This window comes from Cebidichthys violaceus, unplaced genomic scaffold (assembly GCF_023349555.1).
Source record: "Cebidichthys violaceus isolate CVI_PGR_0920_01 unplaced genomic scaffold, fCebVio1.0.p SCAF_19, whole genome shotgun sequence".
NCBI lineage: Eukaryota > Metazoa > Chordata > Actinopteri > Perciformes > Stichaeidae > Cebidichthys > Cebidichthys violaceus.
This window is the reverse complement of record NW_027176361.1, coordinates 11,412,132-11,428,449: the sequence shown is the minus strand read 5'-3', so window position 1 is coordinate 11,428,449 and position 16,318 is coordinate 11,412,132. Positions and strand designations below refer to the sequence as shown.

The window sequence follows — 16,318 nt, the reverse complement described above, 5'->3', positions numbered from 1 at the left end:
TAACCGACTTGGTCTGATAAACTACAATTCCCAGCACCGCCCTAATTGTGGAGTCGTCCTGGTTTCTGAGTAGCGACACGTCACGTCACGTCACTACCGCACCTGCGCAGCCATCTTGAGCCGCTAGCAAGCAACGGGCACAGAAAGGCAAAAAAACAGGAGTAAAATAGCAGCCTAACCTGAGGAAACAGGGATATGTCCGCTAGAATCAAGGACATATGAAACGATAAAGGCCGAACACAGTGGAACGACCACGGGACAACAACGGAGACGGTAAAACAGCCATCTAAGTGCCTCGGATACCCGGACCTACAAGTCATCTTTTTCGCCGGAATAGGAAGGAAGAGTCGAGTCGCCGACAGAAAAACATCCAGAGTGAAACCATGAATCCAGAATAGTGAGTCACATTTAACGCTCCATTGCGAGGCGGCTGCTGTCGACTGCCGTTAGAAGTCATTATATGTTGGTGTGGGTTGTTTTTTAACCTTGTATTAATAATGCAGGCTAATTGTGCTGTCGATAAATGTATTGTGAAACATTAGCTAACGTTAGCTGACTACCGTGAGCAGGGCGCGGACGGCTTCTCTTTATGTGTCAGTCTCGCGGACTAGTTTTCTTTAAAACGTCAGCTGACAGGTTTGCTCGTGCCTCACCGTGTCGGCTGTGCCACGCGACCTTTTCACGGGACAAATAGACGAATAGTCCAGTGTGTAAAACCAGCGAGAGGTGACGCTGCTATAGCTCAATCCAGACACTCTAATGAAGCCCTTTAGCTTGACAGTAACGTTACGTGAAGTAATGGAACAGATGACCTGTATCGTCCATTGACAGCCTAACGTTAACCTGTTGTTTTTCGCATGGACACACAGGTTTGTCGCCTTTATACACACCGGTGCATAACGTGACTGTACGTAACGTTACACCGTTCAGACGCCCGGTAACGTTACTCTAAATTCGCCATAAGTGCGTTTGGTTTCTACTTTTGTAAAATTCCAGTTTTTAGAAATGTCTTCCGGTTTACAACAATGCTTCACGTTACGAGCAGAGTGGACTATTTGCATGTCAATCATTTGTAGATGTACTTAACTACTTTTGGTATTTCTAACTATTTCGTTAAAACGAGTTTAGCAGGTCCTTATGGTGAATGCTGTCGTACCTGCTATGTATGCTAATTTATCGGATAAAATACTCACCGCTGCGCCGCTTGGCTGGGCTAATGTTATATGTCAATATAATGCTATATGGGCTAATGCTATATGTCAATATATATATTGACATGTGTAGCAGATGTTTGAGAGGTGTAGCAGATGTTTGAGAGGTGTAGCAGATGTTTGACATGTGTAGCAGATGTTTGACAGGTGTAGCAGATGTTTGATGTGTGTATCAGATGTTTGAGAGGTGTAGCAGATGTTTGAGAGGTGTAGCAGATGTTTGACGTGTGTAACAGATGTTTGAGAGGTGTAGCAGATGTTTGACAGGTGTAGCAAATGTTTGACAGGTATAGCAGATGTTTGAGAGGTGTAGCAGATGTTTGAGAGGTGTAGCAGATGTTTGAGAGGTGTAGCAGATGTTTGACGTGTGTAACAGATGTTTGACATGTGTATCAGATGTTTGACAGGTGTAGCAGATGTTTGACAGGTGTAGCAGATGTTTGAGGTGTGTAACAGATGTTTGACGTGTGTATCAGATGTTTCACAGGTGTAACAGATGTTTGACGTGTGTAGCAGATGTTTGACGTGTGTATCAGATGTTTGACGTGTGTATCAGATGTTTGACGTGTGTAGCAGATGTTTGACATGTGTAGCAGATGTTTGACGTGTGTAGCAGATGTTTGACGTGTGTATCAGATGTTTGACGTGTGTAGCAGATGTTTGACGTGTGTATCAGATGTTTGACAGGTGTAGCAGATGTTTGACAGGTGTAGCAGATGTTTGACAGGTGTAGCAGATGTTTGACATGTGTAGGAGATGTTTGACATGTGTATCAGATGTTTGACATGTGTAGCAGATGTTTGACGTGTAGCAGATGTTTGACATGTGTATCAGATGTTTGACAGGTGTAACAGTTGTAGCAGATGTTTTGACAGCCGACCTGCTGCCATGAAATGAGAGGAACACCTGCTTGTCACTCAATCTGTCGGCCGGTGCTGAAACGTCCCGGAGCCGACGGCTGAGACTTCCCTTTGAGTCCTGATGGAACCCTGTCTAACTAGCTACGCTAACGCCTCCACACCCTTGGCAGACAAGCATTGTTTGTCAGTACGTTTGCTTTATAACCCTGTCTGTCGTTAGGCATGCCTTTGTACCGCCTACTGTTACACACTGGATTGTAGGAGTGCACCTGGTATCCTCAAAGATTTGGTGCCACTTTCTAGTAAAGCGCATGTAACGAATAGATGTATTAAAGGTTATCAAATCATTCAATAATTCTTCATAGAGCACTTCTAAAAACATTTTACCAGTGTTTATTCTCCTCCAACATTACAGGTAACTCTTAAGTTAATCAGGAATCTTCTCTCCATCGGATCATTTGACTACACGTCTTCACAATCCAATTAGTAACAGCTTGTTACCATCTACAAGTGCAGAGTAGACTTAATAGGTTGTTATTAAAACCCCTCTGTTAATGACTCATCTATTTATAACTGCAGACCCTGTTGCCAAAAACAGGTCTTCCATTGCTCAATATAAACAGAACAGTACGTTTTTATTATTCAAGCCAACGTTCTGGAATGCCTCAATGTTTGTTGTCTTAAAACGGCCATTTACAGTTTTGCTTAAATACAATAGGGCTTAAAAACCGAATACAACAATGATGCATGATCAAGTGATGTGGTTCCGGTTCTGACTGTAACAGCGATATTTTTAAATATCACTCATGCTACAAATACTAAAAACACAGTTCTTTTAGGGGGCCATTTTTTTTTTTGCTGTCCCTATTTATTTAAATGTTACAAAAGTGGTTGCCACTGATGGAAACCTTTACTCTCTAGCCCTGCTTGTACGGCTTTTTTTCCCTTTATTATTTTGAACATTTAACATTTGAGAACTTTGGCTTTTTTTTGTTAAAAGAAAAAAAAGTTTAAAAACCTATTGATAATCCCCAGAGGAATCAGAAAACGTATCAAAATAAAACTCAAAGTCTCAAATGCAACACTGCTCTACTCATTAATTCAGCACTACTTAACCGCCTTTTTCTTACCACTGACTTTAAGTACAAACAAGGCTGTGCACTCATGGTGCTCTCTGGATTGCCTGTTGAGTGAATGATACCTGATTGACACACCTGGTGGCCCTCAGCAGCGGTCCACATCAACACCATCCATAGCTGTGTAGAAATGTGAACTGAGCTGATTGCAACAGTACTGTTGATCAAATGTTCGTGGGATCTTACCATCTGATTGAGTGTCAGGCTGCGACGCACGACGGGTCTCAGTTTTCCCGCGACACAAGAATAGCAGTGGCGTTGGGCAATTCTCTACAGCTGTCGGTCCCGTGTGTCAAATTCATGTGATGTTGTTTTCCTCTCGGAGGAACAGGAGGACAAGCTTTATGTTCCTCAAAATAAGTTTGTAGAGCTTCTGGTGCGGTAGACAGTCCTCATTCCAGGGCCGGATCAGCCTGCTGGAGGGGGCCCCGGGGCCCACGTGTGAAGTGTGTGCTTGGCCCCTGTTAACCCTGCCATTCCTACAGTACAGTTTGAGTATGGATTGCTGCCTGGCCCTAGCATTGTTTCACTTTTGGCTTTTTTTGTTGAATTGGAAACAGTAGCTGGACAAAAACTAAATTCTATACTCAAGGTCCCCTCACTAGGTTTTATTTTCTGGAGCTTAAAAAGCACAACAACTGAGAAAGCTCTAGAAAAAGCTATTAAATGGATCTTAAGTTAAGACCTTTTTTAGTCAAAACAGAAATTATTACATTAAAGATACTGTTGTTTCAAGACGATCCTAATAACTGATATAAGGCCTATTTTAATGTATTGTTATTGACTGAAGTCCAGCCAACTCTGTCATACTGTACTCTTTACTGCACTGACCTTTGAATGGGAATGTCTTTTCTACTCTACTATTTCTACAAGCCAAAGCAACAGTGTGTGTGTGTGTGTGTGTGTGTGTGTGTGTGTGTGTGTGTGTGTGTGTGTGTGTGTGTGTGTGTGTCAAAGCATGAGATATCCTCTCCCTCTGATGTGTTGACAAACGTTAATTTGTTCCGCCGCTGAAAATAGTCCCATAAATGTACTATGAGTAACTGTTACTAAAAACTAAAGTGACCAGCTGTTTCAGGAAAATACTGAGGCTTTGTAAAAAAACAACAAACTCAATTTGTGAGGTGTTTTAATGCATATTCAGTAGCTGAGACCTGTGCTGACCTGGATTGTTCTTCTTTCAGTGACTACCTGTTCAAGCTCCTGCTCATCGGAGACTCTGGAGTAGGAAAGTCCTGTCTCTTGCTCCGCTTCGCCGTAAGTAGTTCCGTCTCACCCTCCAAGACGCGTTCTTGTTCCTCTAAACGTCTCGGTTCCAAACCGCGACCTGTCTCCCTCTCCGCAGGACGACACCTACACTGAGAGCTACATCAGCACCATCGGAGTGGACTTCAAGATCCGCACCATCGAGCTGGATGGCAAGACCATCAAACTGCAGATTGTGAGTGCAGACACACACACACACACACACACACACACACACACACACACACACACACCGAGCCGTAACTGGATCCTGGTTTAATTAAGGGAACAGGCTCTGCCATCACAAGCACAACAGACACACTGTAACTCTGCTCATACTATACACTCTTAGTCAGCTTTTTTGTTTTGTTTCAACTTTGGGTAAAACACTGCACTCGTCACTGTCACTCTTTTACCCCACCGTCCAATCACAGCGTTGGAGGGGGGGCGGGACAAATACCGTGAAAGTAGCTTACTTCTTGAACTTTGCTCAGAATCTCATGAACCCATAAACCAACGGGTTCTCCCTCTTTCCCCAAACCTGCTTCGGCCTTCATCCAGAGCAAGTAGGCCTACTCTCCCTCGTATCATAGCAACCAGACGAAACCAAAGCTCTCAGCTGAAAAAACCTGCTGCAACTCCAAAGTGCTCTCGTCTGGGGGAAAAAACACTGTAAGAGACTGTAAAAATAAAACACGTTGAAACAGATTTATTGTTGACAGAGAAATCATTTAAGCTGCATGTTTATATGTAGCCAATACACACATATTACATATATATATTACATACAATACATAATATTCATTATTTCAATGTAAACTCAGCAAATTATTATATAAAACAGGTAGCCCTCCATATTTCTCTCGCCTGAAGCTTTTAGAACTTTGTGAGGCTTTAGTACTGGGTTCCTCTGTGAGTTTCCATTGTATTCTCATACTGATCCTGGTCCTGGTCCTCATCCTGATCCTGATCCTGGTACTGGTGTACAGCCCCCTGACTCAAGCAGACCAATCACGTGAGACCGCTCTGCCTCCAACCCCTGAAAGCACCCGATACTTAGATTTAGTGTCTCTTCCTCAGCAGCGCTCAGATTTATTCCCCTCAAGAGAGGCGACATGACAGTAACTCCAGGTGTGATCACTCAGCGCTGCTTGTTCAAAACGAGCTTTATTTATATTGTTCGTCTGGATTTACAAAGTCTGAGGACATCACGGGATTATTGAAGGGCCCACGTTAATGTTGGACATGGACGTTATGCACGCCTGGATGTCCCGTGTGTCCTGGTGTGCGACATTATTAAATGGGGTTTAAGAGAAGTCCGACATTGCCATGAAAGACCTGCTTCATCAAGCGGGACCTCCCTAAACTAAGTCACGTTAATCGGGTTGGGTTCGTTCTGTCAGATGAAGGAGCGCTCACATCAAATCATCGACGGCCACAAAAGAATCCACTGTGTCCCTCACAGGCACAGAAATAGAGCTGATCATACCGTTAGGAGTCTGGCATACACCTGCAGCCTCAGCTGCATAAAAGCACAAGTTTATTTTGTTCTGCTCCATAAATACAATACATGAGATCACATTGCCTCAAGGGTTGTGAGAGTTGTTATTCATTTGGTTATTGAGATTCTTCATGAAATAGTGTTTCGTGGTATCGATTTCTAATCCTGTCTCTCTGCCTGTCTGTCTCTCTGCCTCTCTCTCTCTCTCTCTCTCTCTCTCTCTCTCTCTCTCTCTCTCTCTCTCTCTCTCTCTCTCTCTCTCTCTCTCTCTCAGTGGGACACTGCCGGTCAGGAGAGGTTTCGCACCATCACCTCCAGTTACTACCGTGGAGCCCACGGCATCATAGTTGTATATGATGTGACGGATCAGGTGGGTTCAGAGGAGGAAATGACTCCGACACGTCATCATAGTTCAGTTACTCTGTCCTTAGTAAAAACACATACGCGTGTTGAGGTTGTGTTACCAGCTCTGCTCCACTGTAAAACGTGTTAATGTGTTTCTGCTCCCAGCATGATGTATATAGAAGTATATTCATTTAAATCAACTACCGTTAAAACAAACTTTACTTAAAGGGGCAGTTCACCCTAAATTCCAAGTCACATGGTGTTGAACAGCTGTAAACTGACCCGCTCACCTTCCCGTCGCCACGCAGGAGTCCTACAACAACGTCAAGCAGTGGCTTCAGGAGATCGATCGCTACGCCAGCGAAAATGTCAACAAGCTGCTGGTGGGCAACAAGTGTGACCTGACCACCAAGAAAGTAGTGGACTACACAACAGCCAAGGTACGGCTGCTTCCTAACAACGTGTCCGTTAGAGAGCGACGCCCATTTTACACAGTCAGTCAGTGAAAAACATGTAGGGTATTGTATTGTCTATCTCTAAGGGTATCTATCTATTCTACTTTGCCATCTCTTTGATTGCTGTAAAGCTGCACGAGTGGACACTTCCTGCTGATCTTTCACATTAAAAGCCCACAAGGAAAAGGAAGGATTATGACCATTGCACTACTAGAGGTCTTATAATGTGAAACACCTGTGCAGGAAATGTTATTTATTAATAACAGCAATCTAAAAAACATCAATGGTATTTATTGTTAAAAGTACTTAATAATTGGTTTATATTTTTAGGGCTGTACTGAATGGCATTTTCTTTTACATTGGAAGCTTCTTTTGAGGTTTTTGAATGAAATGAAGCTTCTGTTGTCATATTATATGAACTTATCGCCCTAAAGATATGACCAGAAAATAGTGTGTTATTGTGGTGATATGAATGTCATTTAAAGTGTTGTTAGAGAGCTTCCACAGCACAATGAATAGACCAGAGAGTACGACGGTATTGAGACCGGTAAAGGGTTTGTTTCCAAAACACACATCTGAACTTGGAGTAATGGGTTTTTACTGAGGGGATTTCTCTCTGTATCACTCTATAAATCATAAAATACTGTCAACAGACCATGTTTCAGTAATAGAATGTTGTATAAATCAGGCTATGAATGATATATGAACAAAGCCCTCTGTAATAACTAAGTGGAGATTTCAGTCTCACTCATGAATTGTTAATTTCTATTACTGGTGAATAGGGAAATAAATCACTTCCCCAGTTGATCACCTACATTAATACTTTTGCATTACAAGGTTTCTGAAATGTTATGTTTGAATATGCAAATGAGGCATTATCTAATGGTAACTTTTGGTGCAAAGAGACAAAGTAGTGAAACAACACACCTAAATGAGGAGGAGACAATGACCAGAGCATGAAAAACTATGTTTCTGCGTGTAGTGTCTCCTCTTAATCATAAAAAACCCACAAGAGCATCAACTACACATGTGTGCTGGCAGTCCTCCACTGTAGTGCGTCTGTAACTGTGTGTGTGTGTGTGTGTGTGTGTGTGTGTGTGTGTACGTCTGTAACTGTGTGTCTGTACGTCTGTAACTGTGTGTATGCGTCTGTAACTGTGTCTGTACGTCTGTAACTGTGTGCTTCTGTAACTGTGTGTGTGTGTGTGTGTAACTGTGTGTGTCTGTACGTCTAACTGTGTGTGTGTGTGTGTGTGTGTGTGTGTGTGTGTGTGTGTGTGTGTGTGTGTGTACGTGTGTACGTCTGTAACTGTGTGTGTACGTCTGTAACTGTGTGTGTCTGTACGTCTAACTGTGTGTGTGTGTGTGTGTGTGTGTGTGTGTACGTCTGTAACTGTGTGTGTACGTCTGTAACTGTGTGTGTCTGTACGTCTAACTGTGTGTGTGTGTGTGTGTGTGTGTGTGTGTGTGTGTGTGTGTGTGCGCGTCTGTAACTGTGTGTGTACGTCTGTAACTGTGTGTGTACGTCTGTAACTGTGTGTGTGTCTGTACGTCTGTAACGGTGTGCGTCTGTAACTGTGTGTGTGCGTCTAACTGTGTGTGTACGTCTGTAACTGTGTGTGTACGTCTTTAACTGTGTGTGTGTCTGTACGTCTGTAACGGTGTACGTCTGTAACTGTGTGTCTGTACGTCTTTAACTGTGTGTGTGTGTGTACGTCTGTAACTGTGTGTGTGTCTGTACGTCTTTAACTGTGTGTGTGTGTGTGTGTGTGTACGTCTGTAACTGTGTGTGTGTGTCTGTACGTCTTTAACTGTGTGTGTGTCTGTACGTCTTTAACTGTGTGTCTGTACGTCTGTAACTGTGTGTGTCTGTAACTGTGTGTGTCTGTACGTCTGTAACGGTGTACGTCTGTAAGTGTGTGTGTGTGTGTGTAACTGTGTGCTTCTGTAACTGTGTGTGTCTGTACGTCTGTAACGGTGTACGTCTGTAAGTGTGTGTGTGTGTGTGTGTGTGTGTGTGTGTGTGTGTGTAACTGTGTGCTTCTGTAACTGTGTGTGTCTGTACGTCTGTAACTGTGTACGTCTGTAACTGTGTGTGTGTGTGTGTGTGTGTGTGTAACTGTGTGCTTCTGTAACTGTGTGTCTGTTGTGTGTCTGACAGACACTCTCACCTCTCTGTTTTGATGCACTCTGTAACTTGGAGCCTCTTTTCGTTGGCAGGAGTTCGCTGACTCCTTGGCGATCCCCTTCCTGGAGACGAGCGCCAAGAACGCCACCAACGTGGAGCAGGCCTTCATGACCATGGCCGCGGAGATCAAGAAGCGCATGGGCCCCGGGGCCACGGCCGGCGGAGACAAGCCCAACCTAAAGATCGAGAGCACCCCCGTCCGGCAGTCCGGAGGGGGCTGCTGTTAAGAGACCCCCTCGCCCCCCCTCCACACCACCACCACCCCCCCCCTCCACCGTTTCCACTGAATTCTCCCTTTCTGTGTTCCCTCCCATAATCTCTAACACTCCCTCACCGCACCGTTCCCCCAGAAACACCCCGTTACCCAGACTCCCTGAGTGACGGTTGGCCTACCAGAGGAGTAAACTGTTAGTGTTTAGACCAGGAAGCAGATTGAAACTTTACAAGAGTTCATTTGGGGAACCGATCAGACAACCGAGAGAGGAAAGCTGTGAGGGAGGGACAGACAGACGCCGAGGCCAAGAGGACAGAAAGGAAATGGACAGGGGGAGGGGGTATTGATTTAGATTGGAATGGAGGCAGATGGAGATTAGGTTTACACACACACACACACACACACACACACACACACACACACACACACACACACACACACACACACACACACACACACACACACTCTGTAGTGGGGAGGTACAGGTTAAAAGAGATATCAGCCATATGGCCAAATTCTCTTCAGGCTGCGTCTGTCTGTTGATCTCATTTTAGGTCCAAACTGGAATTATTTACCTACACACACACACACACACACACACACACACACACACACACACACACACACACACATTTGCAGTGTGCTCGAGTCACACACACTGTAGGAAGCACCGTTGCTATTTATTGATGAAGATCCGGTGAAGGCCCGTTCGGTGAGCTTCCTCCTCCTCCTCAGCCTCCACGCTCACTTTCTTAAGATGTGCTCAGACGGGACTTTTCGCATTACGTCTTTCAGGTGAATTTGAGCCACATACCTGATCTCCTGCTCTTGCTGTGGGTAAAATCTTATTTATGCCCACTCAAGACTTCCCAGTGACTTTGCACGTCCCGTCCCGTCTGAACGCACCTTTCTAAGCTTCTGTTTACAGAAGACGGAAGCAGTCGAGTGATTAAAAACAACTCTTTTACAGCTCTTCACATTTAGCCAACCGCTGCTTTCAGTGAGCTTGATTGTCGGGTTAAAGGTGCACCGTGGGTTTTTTTTTTTTTTTTTTTAGATGCTGTTAGAAAATCCGGCAAGCATTTCATTTGTAGTGTACTAAAGCGGCAAAGCGGAATGCATTTCCAGAAACAAGCTAGGCAGCATCGTGAGTTAGTCGTGCGGCTAGTTAGCGAGCCGCAGCGGACTAACTTCTAACCGGTTAGCTAGCCAGCTAGACGCTAACGGGGTAGCCTGACCTGGTGTCTGACTCTCCGGCTCGCTGTTCCCTCTGAAGACAGAAACAGAAACGCTTTGGGCAGATGTACTTTGCGGCGATTCAGCTGAAATAAATAGGTTTAGTCTGAAAAGGTTCCCGTCACACATGCTGGGGGGGAGGTTGTCTGAACCTGTAATGAGATCACATACAGGAGCACAGGCTCTCTGGAGCTGGGCTGGAGGCGGTGGTTGTGAGAGCTGCAATATGCGCTGTTAGTCTTTCTGTTTTGTAGTCTTCATTTAATCTATAAAAGAAAGCATAACATTAAGCTCAGCCACTTCCTGGAATCACACTACATATTACAGTCCAGGGGCAGATAACACTGTGTACAGATGAAGAACAGTGAGGGGGGGGGCACTCAGTTTAACTTAAAGAGAAAGGATCGGCAAAATCCTGCATTGATCTTACAATGACTTTTATTATCGTCGTGGTTTTTATTTTTATTTTTTTTTTCATTTTTAATTTCTCATTGATGCTCCTGATAGAACTTTTACAATAACCCAAAGCTCTCGTGTTCCGTATGTGACGTCACCACATTCTTTTTTGCAGATGAAGCCGAGGAGGAGACGTGGTGTGTGTGTGTGTGTGTGTGTGTGTGTGTGTGTGTGTGTGTGTGAGGATGGGGGGGTTCCTCTTCCCTCTTCTTCTGTGCATCAGAAGCTTTAGTGTTCCACTTTGTCCTTTCTTGTGTTTTCCTTCTTACATTTCAGTCCGTAACACAAATGACTCGGTTCAAACGAACGAGGAAGTGTGTTTACGCTGTCCGAGGATCATGCCGAGGCCTTTACATTCAACACGAGCGCTGGTTTAACACGCCTGTCTGCATTTGGACTCTGGAAGACTTCCTCTGTCCTCTGTCCTCTGTCCTCTGTCCTCTGTCTAGACGCGTCTTCAGAAAGGTGTTTCACAACTCAAGCTCCATTTACCGTCTTTTTACAGATCTTTCAGCAGAATAATGTTATTTCACTTGAGAGGAGCGAACTGCAGCAGTTGTTCTAGACCTTTATGTGAACTGGACTTGAGGTTCTGTTTGGATCAGACACAGGCCATGCGGTTGGCGTGGTAACGGTGTTTACGTGCCTGGAGCTCTGAAGCGGCTCATAGCTGTCTGTCTCCAGGGGAACTTGAAGGAATGTGAGGAGAGCCCCCCCCCCCCCTCAGAGGGGCCTCCACACCCAAGTCCAAAATTCTATGAGGCCTCGTCAGTCTGAGGTTCTGGATAAAATGGTTAAAGGATCCACATGCGGTACTGAAGTAGCATCAGGGCCTTCTGAGAACTCTTCTATTGGTCTCTGTTATCTGTCAGGGAGATCCACGCTGAGCAGAAGCTGCTCCGTAGTCGGTTTCATCACTCGGGTTATGTTCGGGGGGGGCGGGCATTCCGGAGGTTCAGGGACTGACTGGTCTTGGTTTGCTGACCGGATATGAACTCCCACCTCCCCCCCCCCCTCACTGCAACTCGACGAATTCCTCGAGATCCTCCCCGACTCGCCCCTCCGCCTGTAACACCAACACAGTTCTCCTGAGACCTGAACACAGACGAGTCCACATCGTGTCGACAGCAGCAGCCCCCCCCCCCCCCCCACACACACACACACACACACACACACACACACACACACACACACACACACTGGTGACGCCGTGTCACTGATTGATGCTCGGTCAGAAGACTGAGCACTGTGACGTCAGCATCACCTGGAGACGAGTCGTGTGTGTGTGTGTGTGTGTGTGTGTGTGTGTGTGTGTGTGTGTGTGTGTGTGTGTGTGGGACTGGGACTGGTGGCATTATTGTCAACAGATGTATTTTTAGCCTTGTGTTTTTCAGCCCTGTTGAGCTAAACTAGAGATGCTGTTTGCTGTGCAGGACTGGAATCTGAAATTGAGGGTGAGGGAAGGAACCAGTAGTGTGTGTGTGTGTGTGTGTGTGTGTGTGTGTGTGTGTGTGTGTGTGTGTGTGTGTGTGTGTGTGTGTGTGTGTGTGTGTGTGTGTGGGGGGGGGGGGGTTAGCATGTAACATTCCTGAGCTCTTTGGACACATGTTGGCATCCCGGCAGTCTCACTTGAGTAGATGCAAAACAAGCAATCGTTTGAAACTCAACACTCGAGTCTCTCTCTCTCTCACACACACACACACACACACACACACACACACACACACACACACACACACACACACACACACACACATAGCGGATGTTTTGGGGTTTGATGACTGATTTCCTTTTTTTTTGATGATTTTTCTTTTTTAAATCTTTGTTTCAACAAGTCTTGCTATTCTACTGGTTTTAATGTGTTCATTGAATGCTACTCTGTGTCGTCTAGTCCACAGAAGTATGAGGGGGCGCTGGGTAGGGCGGGGTCTCCTGTGAGGGCGGGGTCAAAGAGAGAGACGCAGGGTGGGGCTTTTGCTTATGAATGTGATTCTGATGAAACGAAACACTTTTCTCCTTAAGTTCACTTTTTGTATGGGTTCGGTTTTGAACGGGGGTATTTTTCCACGTCATTTGCACACGTTGTCCGTCGCTGTTCAAAGGCGTCATGGAGGCGCTCACTAGGTGTTGTTTGTTCAGCAGGAGCTCGCCTGTCGACTCACCTTCTGTCTTCTGTTCTGTTCGGCTTGTTCACTCTGGTGCCGTCTCCCTGCTGAGTTTGATCATGTTTTTGTTTTCTTTTTCTTTCTGTACATATTATAAATATACTATATATAATAAAATGATGAAAAAGATCAACGTCAACACGAGAGCTGGTCTGGTATTGTTGTCATGGGTTCATCGGGGGGGGGATCAGAGAGATGAAAGTGGTCACTTTATAGGAAATATTCACACATTTATGAGATTGAACCAGCAAATAAATATAAATATATTATAATATTGTTGAATACATTGGTAATAAAAAAGCGCTGGGCTCATCTTCTGTCTCCCTGCTGCGATTCTAAATGTTTTTTTCATATATATCAATAATTTTAATAAAAATGATTATACTCCACGAATCTACAAGGAAACATTTTGTCAAGGAATTTGCCACCTTAACAATAATAGAATATCACGTTTTTTTTCTACAAATATTTCCACCATCCACAGACGCTGTAATCCTTACTGTGGACCTACGTTGGTTCTAATGCACGGCTGTAGAATCACCTCTGACCAGCTGCTGGACATCAGTCAAACTGGTTCTGAACAAAACACCGAGGACAGATAAGAACTACAGGACATATGTAGACTGTGAGGAATCTGAAAGAAGCTAGTATCAAGTAATTATACCAATTATACCAACAGATGATAATCAAGTCTAATGTGATCAATGTGTGAAACTGTCATAATGAATTTGAGGATCATATGATTTCTTTTGGTTCTATAAATCTGGAATAAACATTTTGGAGATTGTAAAGGGTTACTTTAGAATTACACTTCCAAAAACAACGATGATATTAAAAATGAAGCTGGCACAGACTGACATATCCTGACTGGAGTCCATGACACAGGTCAAGCTCCAAAAACACTGGATCCTACATTTCCCAAAATGTGGCATAAAAAATGTCTTAAAATAACAATATTTCATTTTTTTCTGGGACAATATGAGTTCCAACAAAGTGAGTTAATCTTTCTAGGGCCCAGCTGCTGAAGGGGATTGGGGACATGGAGGCCGGCTATAATTGGTTCATCTTTAATATAAGCAATATAAGCTACATTATATTTTGAACCTAAACATTACCAATACCTATTAGACAACACAAATAAACATTGTATTTATTGTTGCTTTAGTAAAATGTAGCCTGTTTCAGAATGAAATTAAATTTAATTAAATTAAAAAAATTAATAATAGTACTATTTTCTACAGTATACTTTACAGGTCAAAGGTAATTGTATAATATTGTGAAGAATGGTGTTTATATAGGCAGCAGAGCCCAAGCACAACAATTATTTATTAAATGTTAATATTCACTGATTCCATAGAAATATATTGCATTTCTACCTGATTGTGTTCTAGGTCTACGTATGGAGCCCTGTGGTGTCAGGTGTGACTGTGGGAAATGGTTTTCTTGGGTCACTTTCTGTGTTAAAATCCCTCATCATAAAACGGTAAAATGAAAATAAAAAAAAGTTTCCCCATTATAATAATCCATACTTGATATTTGGTTGCAAAGTGACGGCCTGACCCCCCTGTAATAAAACACGTGAAAATGTGAAAATGAAATGATTTTAAAGCAGGTGTAGGCTGTGAACATGTTGGCGACTCCTAGTGGTGGCATGGAAACAGACACTGTGTTCGACAGCAGGGGGAGCTGCTACCTGGCAACTTCCACATCAAGTCCCACAAAAGCTCCATATTACGGTCCTGATGAGACCGTAACCATGCAGCCCAGATCTGACGTCAACCCGGCCAGTACTTGAGATATCTTGCGCATTGACTGATATCTAAAATTGTTATGATTTACAATGTCCTTTTGTCGATAGTCATTAGGGACGTTTCCTACACACACACACACACACACACACACACACACACACACACACACACACACACACGTACAGCACATCTTCTCCATACCACACTGTAGATCTCCCCCGGCTGCCTGTCATCCACATGGTGGCCACCCTTGATTTGTACCCCTGCCTCTCCCCATGGGGCGTTTAAAAGAACCACACACACACACACACACACACACACACACACACACACACACACCCAGCAGATCATGTGTAGGTGTGGGCAGCTGGGCTGTAGTACATCACTGTGTCAAACGGAGGGCAAATGAAGAGATACTTGACATTGGATTTGACCAGGGTCTGGCACCGATTTAACAAATAAAAACAACCCTGCGGCAGCTCTGGGTGGGATCGCAGCTGCCCTCTGCATCCGCTCTGCAGCGCGACCTTTTCAGCAGATATCACATGGTAAGCAATATGTGCTCACATCCGATCCAGAAGATGCAACCATGTGCACCTACGTCAAGCGCTGGAGGCGTGTGTAACGGTGCGGCTCCTTGTGGAGCTCTCGAATCTGGACAAATTGAAGGTTTTGTCAGTGTTTTCAACATTTCCTTAGGTGTTGAAAAGGTGACGTGCAGCTCTCCTGAGCTGTCACCCCCCCCCACGATGGGGAGGCACGGGTTGCTCGGTGACCTTGAGTTATTTTTAGCTCAATGGGGGCGCTGCAAACTGGGAGCAAAGGCTTAGAGACACTCCGTGGAGGCTGCAGCTTGCCACGGTGTGGCGTGCGTGCCGGTGAGAGGGGCTCCTCCCAGGGTGAGAGGCGTCCAGTGTTCATCCAGCAACCTGCAGCTGATGGAGATATGTAGAGCAGCCTTGTGACTAGAACGTTTTTTTTTTTAACAACTTGCGTCTTTTTGTTCAAAAATCATTTCTAGCAGTTATGGTAGCATTGCGATCACCGAGTTGTGTGCTAAGAGTATACCTGAAAATGTTGCGCGCACATCAAGGAATGGTTGATGTAGTAGAAATGGCCCAAGAAAACAACAACACAGCTGTTTTCTTTTGTACTTTTGAATCCACCTCCCAACTCTTGGGATCATTTTGGTTTGACGCGCAGAGCATAAAGATTACACCTGTCATGGTGAAGATGTTATAATTCCTGAATCAAGATTCACTGTTGAGATCTAGACCACTAGTCACTCTATGCAGCTTTTTTTAGTGGGTCCCCGTATTGTAGTGTATACACACACACACACACACACACACACACACACACACACACACACACACACACACGAGTCCTACCAATGGTTTCACACTTTCCACTGGTCAACAGGTGGCAGAAACACACCGAGATATACTGCAGTACGCCAACAGAGACAGTGAAGAAGAAGACTGCGAGCTCGTAAACAATGCTGGGTTTAAAATACTTTTAAGAGGCTTGTTTACGAGAAGATTCCACAGGTCAC

At 44.5% G+C, this 16,318-nt stretch overlaps 1 protein-coding gene across 1 annotated transcript; it reads left to right on the top strand.

Annotated features, from left to right (window-relative positions):
• Nucleotides 1–113: 113 nt before the first annotated feature.
• On the top strand, nt 114–11,982 carry rab1ba (zRAB1B, member RAS oncogene family a). Its single transcript, XM_068713655.1, has 6 exons — nt 114–397; nt 4,392–4,464; nt 4,553–4,648; nt 6,228–6,323; nt 6,607–6,738; nt 8,974–11,982. The coding sequence occupies exons 1-6, from the start codon at nt 384–386 to the stop codon at nt 9,166–9,168; spliced, it is 606 nt and encodes a 201-aa protein (XP_068569756.1). The 5' UTR covers nt 114–383; the 3' UTR covers nt 9,169–11,982.
• The last annotated feature ends 4,336 nt before the right edge of the window (nt 11,983–16,318 follow it).